Source organism: Protopterus annectens, chromosome 11.part0 (assembly GCF_019279795.1).
Source record: "Protopterus annectens isolate FY-2018-M chromosome 11.part0, PAN1.0, whole genome shotgun sequence".
NCBI classification, from domain to species: Eukaryota; Metazoa; Chordata; order Ceratodontiformes; family Protopteridae; genus Protopterus; species Protopterus annectens.
Genome location: NC_056745.1, coordinates 1,451,399,872 through 1,451,419,854, shown reverse-complemented (window position 1 = coordinate 1,451,419,854; position 19,983 = coordinate 1,451,399,872). Strand labels below are relative to the sequence as shown.

The 19,983-nt window shown below is 37.2% G+C and overlaps 1 protein-coding gene across 1 annotated transcript in view; it reads right to left on the bottom strand.

Annotated features, from left to right (window-relative positions):
• PTPRZ1 (protein tyrosine phosphatase receptor type Z1) overlaps window positions 1-19,983 on the bottom strand; it is a 1,642,174-nt gene that overhangs the window by 711,477 nt on the left and 910,714 nt on the right. Inside the window, exons 11-13 of the mRNA XM_044088744.1 lie at window positions 11,134-11,189; window positions 5,609-8,234; window positions 4,669-5,337 (exon numbers count right to left, since the gene is read on the bottom strand). Coding sequence (XP_043944679.1) covers window positions 4,669-5,337; window positions 5,609-8,234; window positions 11,134-11,189 — 3,351 coding nt within the window. The remainder of the gene's footprint in view (window positions 1-4,668; window positions 5,338-5,608; window positions 8,235-11,133; window positions 11,190-19,983) is intronic.

The window sequence follows — 19,983 nt, the reverse complement described above, 5'->3', positions numbered from 1 at the left end:
GCTTTTGAACAGCTTTGCTGTTTTTTTTTTTTTTATTTGGGACTATTGCAGTGTCCAGGACTATGATAACAGAGCTAAATGGTTACAAAGCTCAATCATTTCTGATTATTTATGTGTATAGTCTCTAGTGAACTTCAGTCTTTGGTGACTTCATGGAACTTTTAATAGCCGTAGTTTAAGATGTTAAACAATGGAGACACTTGGTTTGCCTGGGTCTTTCTGATGTTTTGCTTATGTGTTTTTCCTGTGTGACCTTTTTCACTTATTGTTATAATTCTTATCTGGAAAATTTCACAGATGTCTAGTGATATGAATATCAGGCTTTTTATAAACTAGCTGTTTTTGCAGAACAGCCAAACTCACCACACATGCCGTACTGATGAGCTGACAGAAAATAGATTACATCAATAAAGACTTAAAAAAGTGAAAAATGTTAGTGGACTTCAGAAGCAATGACGTTGAAACACTTGTATATCTTTGATGGGTCATCTAAATATTACCCCATGGGCCTTCTTCAAAGAAAAATTTCAACAAAATGGAAGTTATATGAGGGAAGATTATATGCACTTTCCCCACTGCTGTGTGACCTCGGAGTTGGCATATATAATTAGCAGGGGGTGTGGGTAGGGATTTGCAGGGGGCTTGCTCCTTCCCTGTAAAAACATTGGTTTAGGATGTGGTTAAACTTTGTTGATATTTTGTGTTTAGATATGTTTAACTGTCAATATTTTGATCATTAGATATTTTTTGTCAATATATAGGCTGTTGATATTTAGTTGGCACAAACACACACACACACACACACATATATATATATATATATATATATATATATATATATATATATATATATATATATATATATATATATATATATATATATATATATATATACACTCCAGTAATAAACACATCTAGTGCTAAGCTTAAACCACTTGCCTTTCTTATAGTATTATAGACACAGATCACATTTGTCAAATAAGATCGGCCTTTAGTACAATAAAACTATTCAACATTATAATTTAAGCCTATCATCAGTGACAATAAAGCATGTTCAAAGACTAACTGGGTGATACTTTTAACACATCTATCACACCTTTAAAAGCTAGAATAAAATATTCACATGTTTTAAACTGAGGGAACATATGTCAAGGACAGTCTATTAAGGGGGTTGACCTGAGAATTAGTAAAGATCACCACGATGAGCGGTAAGAGCCTCAGCAAAAAGGTCCTGTTTTAGCAATACTGCAATTTGCATTTCATAGACACATTAGTGATAGTGAGGAAGGACCTCATTACTGGCTAATTTGCATGTCTATGAATTACAGTTAACTACTGATTTGCATGTCTATGAATTACAGTTAACTACTGATTTGCATGTCTATGAATTACAGTTAGCTACTGATTTGCATGTCTATGAATTAGTTAGCTACTGATTTGCATGTCTATGAATTACAGTTAGCTACTGATTTGCATGTCTATGAATTACAGTTAACTACTGATTTGCATGTCTATGAATTACAGTTAACTACTGATTTGCATGTCTATGAATTACAGTTAACTACTGAGGAGTGAAGAGAAGAAGCACTTCCTGTGGTAGTTAACAGTGTTTTCTGACGCATCATGAAAGCATCCTCATTCACTCTCTAAATTCATAGACATATTCAAACATACAGACACACCTCAGATCCTGTAATTTCTCTGTGTTGCAGGAACATCCTCGACATCTCCTTTTCCTGGACATTTAAATCATGGAATATTTCAGTCAGTCATTAATGCCAAATATCAGAGTTTCACACATAGGTTCATAGATTAGTACTAGGCTAACTGCTCTTGTGGACCATTTTAAGGCCACTCAGTTAGTCCATGTGAGAATCAAATTCTCCATCTTGTGTTGGTAAGATAAACACCTTAACCATTATGCCAACCTCCCAACTAAATTACTTATTCAGAGTTAAATAGTAGTTTAATGGAGGCTGAGAAAATCAAACTCTGGGTTCCAGGAAACTGCTTGTTTACAGATCACAGTCATAATCCTTTGTGCTAACTTCCAGACATAATATTCTTCTGTACTTTCAAAATTATTCCTAAGGTCAAGTGGTTCCCTGAACCACATATTATTAAATATGTATCCTATATCTAGTGGCTTCCCTGTGATGCACATATTATTAAAATAGCACCCCTGGTGTCTAGTGATTCCTACATGATCCCTGTTTAATTTAAGTGCTATTATGATATGTGAAGTAAAAATGTTACCTCTAGTATTGTGTGATTTTCCCACCCTCACTATCCATTCTGTCTAAAAGCTGCTCAGGCTTGACTTTTAAGACTTATACATGTTGTCCAGTGTTCCCCTAACCCAATGTTGCAGATTCTGCTTGTTAGTTTATGACAGCCATTCCAACCCATCCACATACACATATACATACAACCATTCATTACACACATTGTGTGTGTACACACATACATAAAACAGCATCCTCCCACCCAGTGGCATTCATGCACACACTCATCCATTTACCTCTCCACACAGACACTTATATAACCTCTTATTCACATTTACCCCTCTACAGATGTTTGCATAACCCCTTACTCACATTTACCCCTCCACATAGACGCTTATATAACCCCTTACTCACATTTACCCCTACACATAGATGCTTATGTAACCCCTTATTCACATTTACCCCTGCATAGATGTTTACATAACCCCTTACTCACATTTACCCCTCCACAGATGTTTACATAACCCCTTACTCACATTTACCCCTACACATAGACGCTTATATAACCCCTTATCATAGGTTCATACGTTGGTACTAGGTTATCGGCCCTAGGGCCTATACAAGCCTATTCATAATAATTCCTTGGATATTTCTTTCCACAATATTTACATCCCTGGTCCCCTGTCTTAGCAGGGTGACTGACATGATCCCCGGGGTAAATTTCCTATCTCACATCCAATTGTCAAGGTTCCTTTTGAAGAGGGCCAAAGAGGCGCTCTACTTGACATGTATGTGGAGTCTCTGAGTCAGAAACCTATCCCTTCAGCATGTTTTGTTCATTGTGATGACAAGGTTTAGATCCCTGGAGCATGTGGCTCTGAGGGATTAGGATTTCTTTAAGTGTAGCATGTCCAACAGCTCTGGGTTTTACATGTCCTTGTATGTTAAGCAGAGATCGCCTGTGAGTAGATGATATGCCACAGAGTATAGCTGGAGTTTTTTTAGATGGTCAGCATAGGGCATCTGCTTTAGGTTTGTGATTCTTTTAGTGAGGTATTTCCGCCACACACGTAACCCTCTACATAGACACATATATAACACCTTATTCACATTTACCCCCACAGATGTTTACATAACCCCTTACTCACATTTACCCCTCCACACAGATGCTTATAATACACAGATGCTTATATAACCCCTTGCTCACATTTACCCCTCTACATAGACACTTATATAACCCCATATTCACATTTCCCCCTGCACAGATGTTTGCATAATCTCTTACTCACATTTACCCCTCAACATAGATGCTTATATAACCCCTTATTCCCATTTACCCCTGCACAGATATTTACATAATCCCTTACTCACATTTACCCCTCCACATAGATGCTTATATAACCCCTTACTCACATTTACCCCTCCATATAGATGCTTATATAACCCCTTACTCACATTGTCCCCTCCATATAGATGCTTATATAACCCCTTACTGACATTTACCCCTCCACACAGATACTTATAGAACCCCTTATTCACCCCCTACTGCTACCTCCCAGGTACATACACACTCACATGTGCAGCACCTCACATAAAGTCCCTAGGACTTACCTCTACTGCAACAGATAAACACAGCCTTTTGGTAATTACTGTGGTCCAAACAGCATTGCTTCAGAAAAGAAAAGCATAGCTTCTCCAGAATGGTGGATTTGTAGTGGTGTGTCATGGCCATACTTCTGTGTGATGCTGCAGCACTGTTTTTAAAAGACTAGTGGAAAATATATATGATATGCATCAGGCTAAACCAACAGTTTTAAGTTACACAGCATCCACTGACAGTAATGTAAGGGCATTGCAGTCTAGCAAATTGTTTTTCCAGTGAAGAAACTAAAGAAATTTAAAATTACTGAAACCGAGTAAACTACTCATTGAAGACTTGCTCCATCCAATTTTGCCTTCCTGAGCAAGCATTTGATACTGGAGGACAGAAAAAATATGGGAAACCAAAGACTGGGAGTGCTGCATCATAGTCAAATGTCATATTTAGTAATAATCATATTAAATCTGCTACCCTTTTAAACATGTATTAGTTAAAAGTAATAGAAAAATATATTATTGAAGATTAGCGATAACTGATTTTCAATAAATATAACCACTACTTCAACGCTTGCAAAAAGAGTGGCATTATTGTAGTGCTTGCAGCTCTAAAAATACATTCTGCTCCAAAATGGGGTTATCGAACAGAAATTATTGCTATACTTCTGCAAATCAAGTATAAAAATGTCAGTGCAGTATGGATATTTGCTTTACTACTCATCCATTCAGAACAAAACAATAGGTTTGTGTAAATACAACAATAGAGGCATCAGGAAGCCATTAGGAAATAAGCTGAAAATGTCATGCAACTGAGAAAAACATTTTATTTCTTGAACCCATGACTAACCTGCCTCAGAAACGTTGAATATAGTTGCAGAAAGATCATTAGTTAGAGATGATTCTGGTGCATGTGATGTTCCAGGAACTATTTCTGCTTTACCTGCTCCATCATTACCTTCTGATTCTCTATATGTGTCATCAAGAATGAAGTCTGTTGAGGTGTCATTATCGCTTAGGCTATCTGATGGACTTTGACCAGAGCCACTCTCTTCTTCTGGGAAAATGGGCAATGTTTCTGCCTCTGTTTTGTTCTTCACTGTGACATCAGTAAAATGCATTTGAGTTTTCTGTGCAAATTCGTGCATCTTTGGTTCTACATTTAATAATGTTGCGGTGGTATTAAATAAGGTATGATTAATGGTGATCTGACTTACAGGTGTAGTAGCTGGAAGGTTCTGTGCCTGAGAAAATGAATATTGTTCCAAACTTACCCTTTCCAATGCACTACTTTGGTTCATTACAGTATTTAGTGACCTTGTACTTTGATGATCTACTGATCTGTCTTCTGAATTCAGGTATGCTGTTGACGATACACCCTTTGTTACAGGAAAATCATCTTTAGCTATATATGTCCGAAAACTGGTACCATAACTGGCACTTAAAGATGTAACAGATGATTTTGAGGGAAGTAGTAACTGGACTAACGTAACAGGGTCCTCACTGCTGGGAGAAACAGCTGCAACAGAAATGCACATGTTTGGTAAAACTAGAGCATAAGGAATGCGTACATCTGGAAACAAATCTATGGACACAAGTAGAAGAAAAACATTACTAGCTCTTATGGATAAAACAACTGTGACACTTCTTAAATAAATAACATTGAAAGAAAGATGTCTGTTCATAAAAATAATTAACCATTAACAGTATGTAATGAGATATCATAAATACAATGTGTGTGTGCGCTATGTCAGATGGAAAGGAATTGACATCATAAGGGAATATCATACCTTTCAAGTAGGTTGGTTGCAGCAAGATATTTTTATTCTGAGAAGAATAAGAAACCTGATGCAAACCATCACCAGTGGGAAATCTGACTGGAAGGGTTGTATCACTGGAATGAGAAATCACTGAGCTTTGTAGAGGAACAACATGCTTATCAGTATGCAAGGTGTATGCGTTATCAACATTTAAGGATGATGAAAAAGTTGTTTTGTCTTCATCTTTGGATACTTCTGTCATTATCTGCAGCAAAAGGTTGTTAGTTGCTAAAGTAGGCTGCAAATGAAATTCTTTGTCCTCAGGCAGTCTTTTAGCTTCATTGTACATTGTAATACTTTGCAAATTTAGGGATGACACAGGTAAAGAATCATATGTCTGAGGAACAGAATGCAAGTCTGTTTCAGTTCCCGAAGCAAAAAGAGTCCCTTGTATTGTAGAAGGCAATGTTTGGACATTATCAGTCTTAGCAGTTACATTTACAGATGCAGTTTCAAGGGTAGGTGTTGGAAGCAATCTGTTAAAATCTATAGCTGAAACATGCAAAGGCCGAGCTTCAAACTTATCCCCAGAAAATTCATCTTCATCATCATCATGTGATGGCATTTTGGTAGAGAATAGCATGAAAGATCGTGGCAGTGATTTTTCATGGGAAAGGGGAAGCAAAGTCTCTTGTACAAACAAAGATGAATCATGTACTAATGTGTCTTTGCTGGAAGCACTAAAAGAAACTCCCATTGTCCCCATACTTCCATAATTGACAATATTAGGTATAACTACTCTGCTTTTAGGAGAAGTAGATTCAACATGTGATACAGTATTTTCCCTAGAAGGAATATGGGTGAGCTGAACTGTCTCATCCATATTACTTAACATGGTATAACTTAAGGTATCTGTTGAAAGAGATGTTGTACCTAAAAACATCACGCTATTTTCCATTAGTGCATCAGTATCTGAAAACAAATGTTTATTATCAAATGTACGAGTAATGTCAGACAACTTAACCTTAGTAGAAGCTGATGATGAAGACTGAAGCAGGGTGCCCATGTTGGGCACAAAAGGCAGTTCAGAACTTAGTATAGCAGCATCAGGCATAGAGGAAGAAGCTTCAAGAAAATCATCACCAGAAAAAGGCCTAAATAATGCAAAGTCAAAGGTGGTCGTGGTCTGATGGACATCAGTGTGTCTAGGGGAGGTATAACAAGAGCTGGACAAAACAGGTGTTGCACGCTTCATCAGGTCATTGTTGTCTGAAGTATCATTTATCCATATCAGATTTTCACTAGGTGAGTTAGACCCTTCACCTTGAATAGAAGTCTCAGAAGCAGATGAGGTAGTTTGATGGGGCATCACGTCAACAGGCAAATTAGGGATTGACTGAATCAATGAATTATCATAGTCCAATACCTTAGCACTAGTTGGAAGTGTTGTAACCTCCAGCACTGCTTGAGTTTCAGAAGGAGTGTACATATGAAGAGACGGGTCACTACTGGTAGAGGTAGGGGGTATTTTAAGCAAAGGTACATCTGTAGAGGAGGACAGGGTTGACTGATAGGACACTTCAGCACTGGGTGATACAACTGTTGCATGCAGGATAAAGTCAATATCTGAGGAGGCAGGGACAGTTTTAGGCAACAATACATGGTCAGACAATGGAGAGGTGACAAAGGGAAGAACATCAGTACTGAAGGAAGACGGAAGAGATAGCTCACCATTAAATAGCCATTGAGTTGTCTGCAAAAGGACTTCACTTACAGAAGAAACGGAATTATGTTGGAAAGTCTGCATAAAGCTTGAAGAAGGAGAATGAAGCAATACCTCAGAGGTTGAAAAAGAAGAGGCATTATAAGGCATTTCTAGTTCATTAAGTAAAGTACCTTGTAACACTGTCTCACCACTGTTGTAAGACGCTGTAGATGGCCTTGAGTCTTTGTTGCTGGTGGAATTAGTAGGTCTTCTTTGCAGCAATTCTTTGCCATCTAAGTTAATATAAGTTTTTGCAGAAGCCGTTGCCATGTGCTCAGTAACGTCAGCATGTGAAGGTGTACTTTTAACGAGTTCAGCACTGGAGGCAGCTGAATCATGATTGGAAAGATGTGTCATATTTAAAGCTGATATGGTAGCATTGAGGATACCTGTACCAGAAAACTCATCCAATGAGCTTCCTGTCTGTGACAAGTCTTCCGGAAAGATCTGTCCAACATGTGATACAGGAGAGCCTGAACTGTGTACGTATGCATCTTTAGGTATGTCAGTTGGTGATGTCAGGAATGATTCTTCAGATGAACCACTACCATCTGTGATATGCAATTCCTTTTGGTGAGATTTTGAATCATTTTCAAAGTATGTGTCAATAGCTGAATCAGTTGTTGACTGTAACAAATCAAGATATGGAGATCCTGTCTTGGAATCCATAAGTGACAAGTTTTTATCATTTATCAGTGAAGCTGATGAAGTGGTAGAAAAAACAGAGTTAATAAGACTATTTGAATTAATCTTAGACTGATCTTCCTTAGAAAGGTTTCCAATGATTTCATTCATGTTGTTTGACACAGTTGCCGGTGTTGGGCTGTTTGTTTCAGTTCCCGTGACTGTTTTATCTTTTCCAGTAGTTTTCATAATCACATCTTCGACTACCTATTCAATATGAAATTAAAACTGAAAGTAACTTTTTATGTAAAATATATGATCCTATATATATTCAAAAAAGCTGTAATAAATAATAAGGTAGGCTTTGGAAATGCTAAGAACATAAAGTGAAACCTGACTGCTTTACATAGCGCATTTGTCTTACTTATTTACATTAATAAAGATTATAGAGCTTATTAAATTTAATTCATGTGTTTTAGTTGTATACCAAGAATAATTTTTGGCAGTCTTTCAACTATGCAGTGTGTAATGGTAGCTAACGTGTTTTGGGATATCTTGACTTTGTCAAAGCCGGATGTATAGAAGACAAAAGTTGTTCTTTTATCTTTTGTGAAGAAGTAGTCTGCAAGTAAAAAAAAGGGTGTGGATATAGTTATATTTTTGTTGTATGTTATGAGAATTCTACTAAATGGACACACCCCTGTAAGTTAACACAAACAATATAAGCTATAAATTATGACTATCAGTGTGCTAGGCATGCGCTCCATAGATGCTCCACTCTTATGCCCTTTTTTGCATCCATGGTAAGTCACATTGTCAAATTTAGATGGGAAATAGGGAAATAATTTAATATTCAAAGTAATTCATGTCCATACGCTGATGAATATTTCTGATAGTATATGTGTCTTGGGAATGAAAACATCCATAGCTACTCTTTTCGGTTGAAACTTTAGTGAGTAATGGCCTTGGTCTTCCTTTTCACTATTTCACTTTATGTTCTTAGCATTTCCAAAGCCTACCTTAATCTGCATGTATGTTTTACAGATAGTTACTTTGCTTCTGTATGACAGATCAAAAAAGAGATGAGCTATTAATGTCACTTTTTTTTACTCACATCAGTATGGCATAAACACAGTCCTTCTTAATATATGTGCTTCTACTACTATGTATATTTTATAGATCTGCCCTCATCTCAAACTCACATGCTAGGATTACTGACAAACTGTCTCAACTCAACATTAAGGGACACATAATTCGCTGCAGAGTTAAATAGCTATATGCTAAAACTCATATTGTTAAGGTCCGAGGCATTTTCTCTTGAGAAAAAAAAAAAAAAAAGACTTAGCAGTGGTGTCTGTGTCCCTAACTCTTGGCAACAAACTGCTCTGACATTAAAGCTGATATGAAGGTATTGTGGGTTACCAAGTTTTCTGATTACTGCAGACCAGGGTTAGTTATCAAGTGTGAATCTGACACTCAATTTCTCCAGCACATGTTGTATAAAACAAATGCTGGATGCGTTAATCATCGGCTTACCGTCAACGACAAGAAATGCAACATAGTTTCCTTTGACAAATCTAGCATCAGTACTGCTTAACATACATATAAAATTCCTCTTAAATTTGACAGGGTTATCAGAGACTTTGACACGTATGTTGATAACTGACAATTCTTTAATTGCTACATCTTGGAGGTGCTTACAAAATCCTTCTGCCTTGCACAAATTATCCTTTCTGTACCTCTTCAAGGTCCAAAGAAGAAATAGTCCTACTTCCTCCCTCATTAGCATCATTACTGAATATAATGCCCCATTCTGCATGTAACACACTTACCACTTGCATCATCTCAAGAGACCTCAATGTTTCTTCACCAAAAATATGTCAGATATTGGCATTCTTAGCTACACTGATATTCAGGTTTAAGACCAAGCACTCTTGTTTGTCTTGTTTAGGCTCCTGATTGGTGATCTCTGCTTAGCCTTATGTGCCATGAGTTATCCTATAATATTTTAATTCCTTCACCTAAATAATCACTTGCTCTAGATAACCAAACCTATCCCAGAACATTAACAATACCGTCTGGCAAGTACTCCCCCATTTTTGGAACAGACTTCTCTTGCATATCAATCAAAATATTTTTGTAGCAACTTTTAAAGCAAGTCTGGACAGCTGAATGGATAATGGAAAATTCTCTCCAGAGAAATGTGGAGAAAAGCTACTTAATAGTGGACACTATTAATATCCCACAAATATTGAATGAGATGGCTGAGATTCTCAAATGTCTCCATCCCATAAACGTAGTAAAATCCTATGAACCTAGATGACCTTTAGAAACCCATATTGCACAACTCCAAACTATGCCTATTCCAACTTATCTAATGTAGTCAAGGTTCTTTGTTCCTCTCCTAAAGGAGGCACTCTCGTGTATAGTGATGTTGCCCTCAAATCCCTTCTGCAATGTATTCAATGTTCTTTGTTCCACTCTTAAAGATGTCCATCTCATGTGTTGTGATGTCACCCTCAAACCCCTACTGAATGTAGTCAGGGTTTTTTGTTCCACTCCTAAAGATGGCCCTCTCATATATATTGATGTAGCCCTCAAACCCCTACCAAATGTAGTCTTGTGGAGGAAATCCCTTTTCAGAGCAATTTGAGCTAGATGGTGGAAGTTGTCTGCTCTGCTACTCTAATTCATTTACAATGGAATATATGAGACTGTAACATGCTTACATCCCAAAGGTGTATTTCTATTTATTTGAGCTGTATAGGGCAATACCCAAGTTTACAAGCACTTTCACAAATATGTAGTTTTGCAATGGGAAAAATATATGACATTATATGATACTTGTCAATTCACGCTGTATTTCCAAAGATATTAATTTAGCAGAAACCATAGCCATAGCCCCCAAAAGAAAAAAATACTATGAAATTATATTCTCTTGGTGACATATTGGCAAAATGAAGCCAATCTACATACTCTTAAACTGATACCTAGTAATACCTGATAATTTTCATCCAAAGTGAATAAACTCAATGGCTGTTTAAATGTGTGTATCACTGTTGTACAAAAAGAAAACATAACCAAAAAATCACAGAAATCAAAAGCATTTTTTCAAAAAGCTTGTTTTTTTTGATGTAACATTGACTTATTTTAGTTTGTATATTACCGTGAAGTCACCTGAGAGGTCATCCATTTCATTATATTCTGGAAAAAGGATAATCTCTAGAAAATAAATGTTAAGTGTCATTATACTCAGAAAGCATATGCTTTAATTAATGATGAACATAAACAAATTTCTACAAACATACGCTATCAGTGTTAGTAAAACAAATGTTTACAGTGTTAGTAAAACAAATGTCTACAAACATACGCTATCAGTGTTAGTAAAACAAATGTCTACAAACATACGCTATCAGTGTTAGTAAAACAAATGTCTACAAACATACGCTATCAGTGTTAGTAAAACAAATGTCTACAAACATACGCTATCAGTGCTAGTAAAACAAAGGTCTACAAACATACGCTATCAGTGTTAGTTACAGTTAGCATTTAAATGCACTCCTATTGTACTAATAGTATGTTTTTTGTGCTCACATTTTTTTATGACTGCATACTGATTTACTGACATCCTTTAATATCATATTAGCTACATTTACATCACATTTTCTTAATGACAAAGGAGAAAATAAGCTTAATTAGACTGAAGTACAAATTTCTTGAGATCTGATATGTTAAAAAAATTGTTTGGCAAAACCATTGTGCGACATGAAACACTGGAACCTCTGGCAATACACTTAACATTCAAACTGAAATTAAATAGTATTAATTTTTTTTGCAATGTTTCACAATTTATACAGAAAAGCATTGGTGGATTCAAGTCATGATCCCCTTACACTGTCTTACATTTCAGCTCAATACCAAAAAAGTTATCAAGATGTTGCCATTGCTTTGCTTTCATTAAACACTTGCATTTTCATTATATTGACCGTCAAAATGTCAAGTATCTACACTATCTGTTTCTGTGGTCCTGAAATATTCCAGCTACACTCTTTGCTCTGTCTTCAGCTGTCCTATACTTCTATAACTGAAAACAACATCACCGGGAATAATATAAGATATTAAAACTTTAATTGTCTAAGATAAAAAGTCCAAAACTAGTGATATAGAGATACCCCATTTGAAACTGTATGAAATGTGTGTATGAAAAAAGTGTGGTGCCATAAATGCAACAATAGCCACCTATAGAAATGGTGTCCATTTCAGTTTCCCATGTCTGTATAACCAGCCCTGGTATGATGCAGTCCCCCCAAAATATGCAAAGAATAGGTTCTTAGGCACTGATAACCGCTTTCTGTCCACTGAAAAGTCACTGGGTCAACCCCAAGTATCAGAAACATTCTTCAGGTCTCCCTGTATGAGAAGCACAAAACCACACCCAGAATTTGAAAAAAAAATTGACTTAGTATAGCCTTCCTTTTCCACTGATCTGAACCAAAACACCCATATTAGTTGACAATTATGATTCCACATTTGGCATGAATCCACATAAAAATTATTTTGATTATTTAATGTTTTAAATACATTACATTTTCAAGTTTGATTGGACTTCCCTTAAAATAAGCCTAGATTTCTTTGGAGGGGGTCAATATAGGAGAAACACACTTATAAACAACTACTTTCTTTTTTTTTTTTTCAAAAACATTTTTATTTTGTTTTCATTATAAACATACGCAAATGTACATGTAACAAATACAATAAAACAATAACAAAATTATTTACAATATTTACATTCATCCATGATAAACAATCATTTTAGCCATGAGAAGTTATCAGTATTTGTTCAAAAGGTTTTCCAATTTTTACCATGCTATTTTTTTATGAGTAATGTTATGAGTCTGCAGTTCTTTTTTACAAACAACTTTTGCTAAATTAATAAAATCTTTAAACATCAAATCTTGTTTACTTTTCCAGTTCAAAGTAATAACTTTTCTGGCAATTGTAAGAACTGACCATAGTAACTGAATCTGAGATTTAGGTATTACATTAGGTATAGGAACATTGAATAGGATTGGTGAGTTGGAAATATGACAGTTATCAGACCATAAAGCATTTACAAAATATCTGAAGTCTTTCCTGTATTGAACAACATTTCTACATTCAATGAATATGTAAACCCAGTTAGCCTCTATTAATTCATCACATTTCCAACATTTACTTTCACTGTTTTTGAGTATAAGATTTATTTTATGTGGAGTATAGAAACTCCTAAACATAAATTTCCATGTATACAATCTCCAATATAATGAAGAAGAGGTACCATATGTATATTTCAATAACAGTTTTTTTTTTGATTCATCAGATATTTGTTCTCCATTAATCTTTACATAGTAATTCCAAAAATCTGAGTCAAACTTTAGAGTGCCTTTTCTTAGTATCTTATAGATAGGTGAAAGACTTAATTTTTGATTATCTGTCCTTTCAAGACACCTAATAAAAAGCTGAATTAAACTATGTATAGATTCAGTCTCTGGGTTGATTTATGCTCTCATTTTGTTTTCTATAAACTACCATAATGAGTGTATAAACAACCAACTGTCTTGACTATTATCAAAACTACATAAAGAGAGTTTAGTGGTTTAATACTCTTATTTTCAATAAACCGATGCCAGAATATCAAGTTATTTTTCTTTAATTTTTGCATCACCCTGATGTTGAAAGAATCTAGGCAGTCAGGGGAGCATTCTATAGGGAATATGACTACTTTCCAAAGGAGTACCTGTAGATTGAGAATTGCATATTTTCCTGAGTCATCATATTTATTATTCATTATTTGCCGGAGGGACACATTGAAGTGAACACTAAAAATAACTTCTCATGCTGCTAATTACGTCTATTGCTTTCTTTGCTAATTTGCTGTTTTTCGTTTCTACTTTTTTCGCTAGACTGCTACTTAAGTACATTTCTCCTGTAAGGCAGCCTGACCTGAAATTTAATTTATTTGTTGCATGATCTTAACTTCTTTTTTTTTTTTTCTGAGGAAATAATACTGGTAGATCAATAGATTGAAGCTACCTAGGCATAAATATCGAGGTGGTTCAAAGGGTGACATTATCTTTATAAACGTTAGGTAAGGAGAATAACACGAGACGGTTGAGGCCATCCTTGCTGATTTAACAACCACTAGCAAAAGAGTTTTTGAAGAAAGATATTTAAGGTCTGACATGGCTGCCTGTACAAATATCTGTTAAATGATCTTCTCCAAAGAGACACTGATATCGCATGAAGGAACAGAATCTTTTGAAGGAGGTTTCAGCTAGAAGTCCCCTCTTAAAAAAAAACAAAAGATTTGTAAACATTTTAGGCTGAAAGTGAAGTAGATCTGAGCCCTAGGTGAAAATTAGAAATAGCTGCTAAGTCAACTGATATTGCTGAAAAACTAGACCATGCATTTAATAATCTAGCCAGGAAAAGAATAAAAAAATATGTTTTTAAATGGATCTAAACTTTGATGAGTGTCCCACAGAGAGGATTTTTGTTTTGCATTTACCTATTCAGTGTTTTTCTTCTACTGGGTTTTCTGCAGTAATGATTTGTATTACCCTTGGTGAGTATGAAGACTATCTCTGGCCAGCAGGGGAACTATTAATACCATGCTGTTAGGTTTAACAATTGTAGGACCAGGTGGTACTTTTTGGCCAGATGCGAAAGAAGGGCCAGCTTAGGCTCCAGAAGAAAAGGTTTCTTCTTCATCTTCTTCTTCTTCAAATGAGGCCGGAAGAGCAACCATACTGTTCAAGGCCAAAGAGGAATATAAGGATTACTGTTGTTTGACACAAATTGTCTTTCTTTTCAAATCTCATTATCAGGACAAAATTCAAAAAGTTACAGAGCTGTTCTATTAGCCAATGATAGACTAGAGTGTTCTGGTGAGTCAGTTCCTGTGGAGCCATGATGGACAAAAAAATGCTGCACTTGATGTTGGTTGGGGATGCAAAGATGTCACAACAAGGCCTTCTCCTTTGACAGAATATCATCCTTTCTGAAGCCAGACTAAGGGACCACTCCTGCAGCATCAGAATATACCCACTGAGCCTATCCATCAAAGAGATGGCTCCACTGGGAATATGGATTGTTATCAGAAAGTGTTGCGAGAGTGCTACCATATTCAAACTTTCATGCTTTCCTGACAAGAGAGTAGGATCTGTTCCCCCCAATTGATGATTCATCACACTTCCAACATAATGTTTATATGAATTGCCACTGCACCCTTAAGAGGGTAGTCTTGAAATGCCTGTAACACCATGAAAACTACCCTCATCTCCAGTATGTTTATGTGTTGAGCTCTGTTGAGTCCACATCCCTTGGCTCATCTATTCTAAAAATGCCTCCACCTGAGTAAACACATCCATAGTGACTCTGATTGTGGGCAGAGGAGAGGTAAGGGGGCATCCTTTGCCAAAAAGTGGTACATGCAGACACCACTGTACATATGCATACCATGTTTTAGATAAATAATTGATTGGATCCAGGAAATTTTCCAGCTGAGATAACAGAATGTGAATATCCACAGCAGAACTTTCATGAGGAATCTTCATAAACTGATCAACTGTGTGGAAGCTTCAATGATCACTGACATCCTGAGACTGATGATTTTGGCTGATAAATAATGACGTAACAAAAAATTGAGTGTAGATCAAAGAGAAATTATTTTGTCTTCTGACGATTTGACCAAATTTTAGACAATGTCAAGGTGGTAGCCTATGAATACAAGATTTTTTAACAGCTCCAATTGGGAATTTGCCATGTTTACATAGCTGAAATAAGTAGCCCATAGCCTTTAGTAATGATTCCCTTGTCATAGAGACAAGGAGACTGTCATCCAGAAACTGGAAGAGTCTGATTCCCCTCAGTCTTCTGTGAGCTGCTTCCACTGCCATGCCCATGGCAAACAGCCAGGGTACTGCTGTGAGTCCAAACATCAATGCATTTAACTGACAATGGCTGACTCCTACATGGCAGTGCAGGAACTTCCCAGAAACCTTGGCTATCTTTACATCCAGACAGGCATCCTGGAGGTTGATGGAAAGTATCCAGCCCCCCCCCCCCCCGAGGTCAATGAAAACTCATTTGCACTGTGACTTAGAATTGGCCTTGGTCTTCCTGAGAATTAAAAAAAAAATCTGGAATGACCCTGGATCCTTTCTGATCTGGTGAGACTACTTGGATAGCTCTCATTTTCAGAAGGCTGTTTACCTTGGAGTCAAACTCCTCCTTTTGACGGGTGGGACATTTGGCAAAGGAAGAGAAGTTTGCTGGGGTGTGGTTCAAAAGGGTATTGTATAGCCTTTAAATATTACATCCCTTTTCCACCTGTCCTACACCCTAGCCTTATACACTTCTACAATCAGGGATAGGCAACCTTTGACTCCCTCTAGAGTGCAAGAACTGTGCATGTCTTCCAGGCTACTTTTCCTACTTCCTGCAGAAGGGCTATAGAGTCCTTGATTCTGTGGTCCATCTCTAGCTCAGGGGCAGCATCCACTGTAGAAGCCCCTAGGGTTGCTTTTGGGTTTTATGGCATCACTAGCTTTTAGTACCGTTTTGGTTCATAGAAACAGTACCCACATTTGGGCAATGACCTGAACCCCAACAGCTGAGTGCAGTTTTTAGCTTCTTGCTCACCACTGAGCTAATTCTTCTTCTTCACCTTTTAACTAAAAAGAGACAACCATTCAAAGATGACTTTTGTGAAGGATGCCTTGGTATTTCCTGCAAAATCAGTCCATCAGCGTCAGGTCTGCCTCTTCATGGTGATGCACATGACAGCTACTCTAGCTCCTCCATTAGCTGCACTATGAATGATCCCAAAGGACAACAATGCAATATGACTCTATCTACCAATGAAAGTCACTGACAGGCAACTTTTACAGTAAAATGAGGCTGCTTTCTGCAAGCTCTTACTAAAAATGCGTCATATGCATTAGACAAATAGGACCTCTGACTGCAAGCATATTTGATGTTAAGGTACACTTCCCCATATGGCATTTTTCCCAAGAATGTCTGTTTGGAGGATATACTGTTAAGCGCTCATCAGATGGTTTCCATTTTGTAGACACTGCTTCCATGATAGATTCTACAAGGGAGGGGGGTTTGCTGTAATGAAGCATCTCTTCGAGAGGCTGGAAGATATTGGGGTTCTCATCAATTTTTTTCCACGACTAGGCGTCTAATGCAGTCTACTGGAGAGATATCCCAATATATAGGTGAGGAAGTCTGAAAATCCTCCTGCAGGATTTCTTCATCATGGGGTGATGTCTAGAGGCTAAAATCTCTTTGCACTTATTTCTAAGATCTCCCCAAATTCAATGTCCTCTGGAGGTGACTGTGAGGAAACCCTCCTTTTCATCAAGAATCATGTTGTGGTGAGAGATGTGATAAAGAGTGACTAAGAACACTCATAGTGGACTTATCCAACTTCTCTGAGGAACAGTCTTCTCCCAATGGTCAGGATCTCTGATGGCATTTCAAAACCATAGGTGAATGGCCCAAGGCCCTGAAGTGAGGGGTGCCCTGGGTGGAGCCAAAGTTAACAGCATATTTTCTACAATGTCGCCATGTTACTCAGTTCAAAAACTAAAAATGTGTTGCTGAAGAACACAGCATGGAGGCCAGCAAGACAAAGGCCAATGTTAATCCCTGCACTGTCAAAAGAGATGCCAAGATTCTGACCACGTGTGGCAAACAAAAAGCTCAGCTAGTACTGCATATAGTTTCTGCACTGATGAGTCAACCTCCAATAACTCTAACATGGAAAACAGCCTCAAATATATTGATGTGGACTCCAGGACTGAGCCTTTGATACAGATACTAGGTTGCCTAGCGGTTGATAATACAAAAGAACTTTGTGTTGAGACTACTAAATCCAAAAGGGTCACAGCCAATGAGGGGAAGACCATAAACTTCAACATGGAAGGTATGGATAGTGCACTCTATTCCAGAACATCTAATTTTGAACCTGGGTCCAAGGAAGATGCATAAGAAGTAGAAGGGACAGCTTATTTGGTACCCACAATAGATACAGAGAGGAAGAAGAGGACTTCAAACTAAATTTGAATATTAAACAAGGGCCTCATCATCTAGTCCCAGTGTACATGTGCACAGATGCTACAGATCAACTTTGTTGACATCACTGATTGAGCAGAAGAAAGAAGATACTCAAGGTTCTTAGAAAGGTCCCACACCAAGGAGAAGCTACTCAGTGTTTTCCTTAGAGAGGTGTCAGAAATTACTGTTACATCCAACTGAAAGGCAATAGATGGGAAGGTTTCACAAGTACATGAAGAAGCCTAAATATTTTTCTACAGATTATGTCTGGAGTCTTGAACTCCTTCAGCCTTCTTTTCTCTTTTTGGTGTTCCTCTCTCTCCTGCTTTATCTATTCTGAAAGAAGAGAACCCTTTAATACTATTTTTTTTAAATTCTTACATGGTTCTACTGCCAAAATTTCTATAGATACGGCACTTTTTTAAAAGATCTGGCCACAAGCACACTACATATAAACAAGAGCTTTTTTTTGGGGGGGGAATCATGTGCCCACATCTGTTCTATTTTTAAAGACAGAGATTATCTGTAATACCTGACTAAACCTTATTCACAGTTCTATCAGAAGAAAAAAAATATATAATACAAAGATAACCTGGGTCTATAGTAGAACTGCGAAAGCCCGTTTAAGCGAATACGTAAACATCGACAAATATTGCGCGAACCGCAAGTACACCGAATGCCTGATACCACGAAATTCAAAATCTCGAATCGGCATAATTGGCTCTTCTGCGGTATAGCTCCATAAGGTAAGTGTGTGATAGTTACGGACCTTAGGGTTAGCATGCGGGTTAAGACAAGTGCATAGATAGTAATGTATGTAAGGTTTAGTGTAGGGTTAGAAGCAGGGTTTCGGTTAGTGTATGTATGTGGTTTATTTATTTTGTTTGGGTGGGTAGTATGTAGCGAGCGGTGGGGTTGGCCAACTATGCCAGTTCGAGATTTTGCATTTCCCAGTTTCAGGCATTCTGTGCACTCGCGGTTTGCGCAATATGTGTCGATGTTTACATATTCACTTAAATGGGCTTTCACGGTTCTAATATAGACCCAGATAACCCAATGGTTAGGGTATATCAACACATGCAGATCTACTAAAGAAGAGTATGGATAGCACTTACAAATACTGTAGTGAAACAGAAAGACAAGCATTATACATAGCAGCAAATTAACACCAAAAATAATTCAACATAACTGACTTGGAGAACAATCTTGTCAATAAACAAAGAAGGTGAGGTCAAGCAGCCTAAGAGTAGGGAGTGGTTCTTACATATTCTGACAAAAAATAATTTTAATTACTAAAAAGTACTTCTCTACAGGAAAACTAATTTACTGGCCATCGGCTGCTTTTAACCCAACAAAATGGATGAAATAAGTTACTCATTGCCCAGAAGCAGCAGGAACTCTGGGTATATGCATCCGAAAATTGAAGCATTAATCCACATCTGGAGTAGAGACTGAATGAGAAGAATGGGGCATTGGGGAGTCAGGGAAAGATCTCAAGCTTTGGGAGAAACTAAAATGCTGAGTTTGGTACAGCCTGCAGTGACCAGCCTTTCAGTTTTAAGTAGAAACACTGGATTATGCAAGATAATTGAAATAAATTTACTTGCATGAAACGTGTTATTTTTAATGTTTGGTGTTTGGTGCACCGTCTTGGTGCTTTCCAATATGCAGTTTGTTACATTACAACCCTGCCCAGTAAATGTACTAACTCATAGGTTCTGCCAACCCTGCCCAGTAAATGTACTAACTCATAGGTTCTGCAACCATAATGTAAAGCAAATGACTGAAGCACATTTCCTTTACTCAGTGCTACTGTGACCTCTGAATCAGTATATTTGCATAGCAGGGGTATGGAAGATGCAGCCCTTCTCCCCCAGAGCAGGGGGATAAAAGAAGACACAGCCCCCCCCAA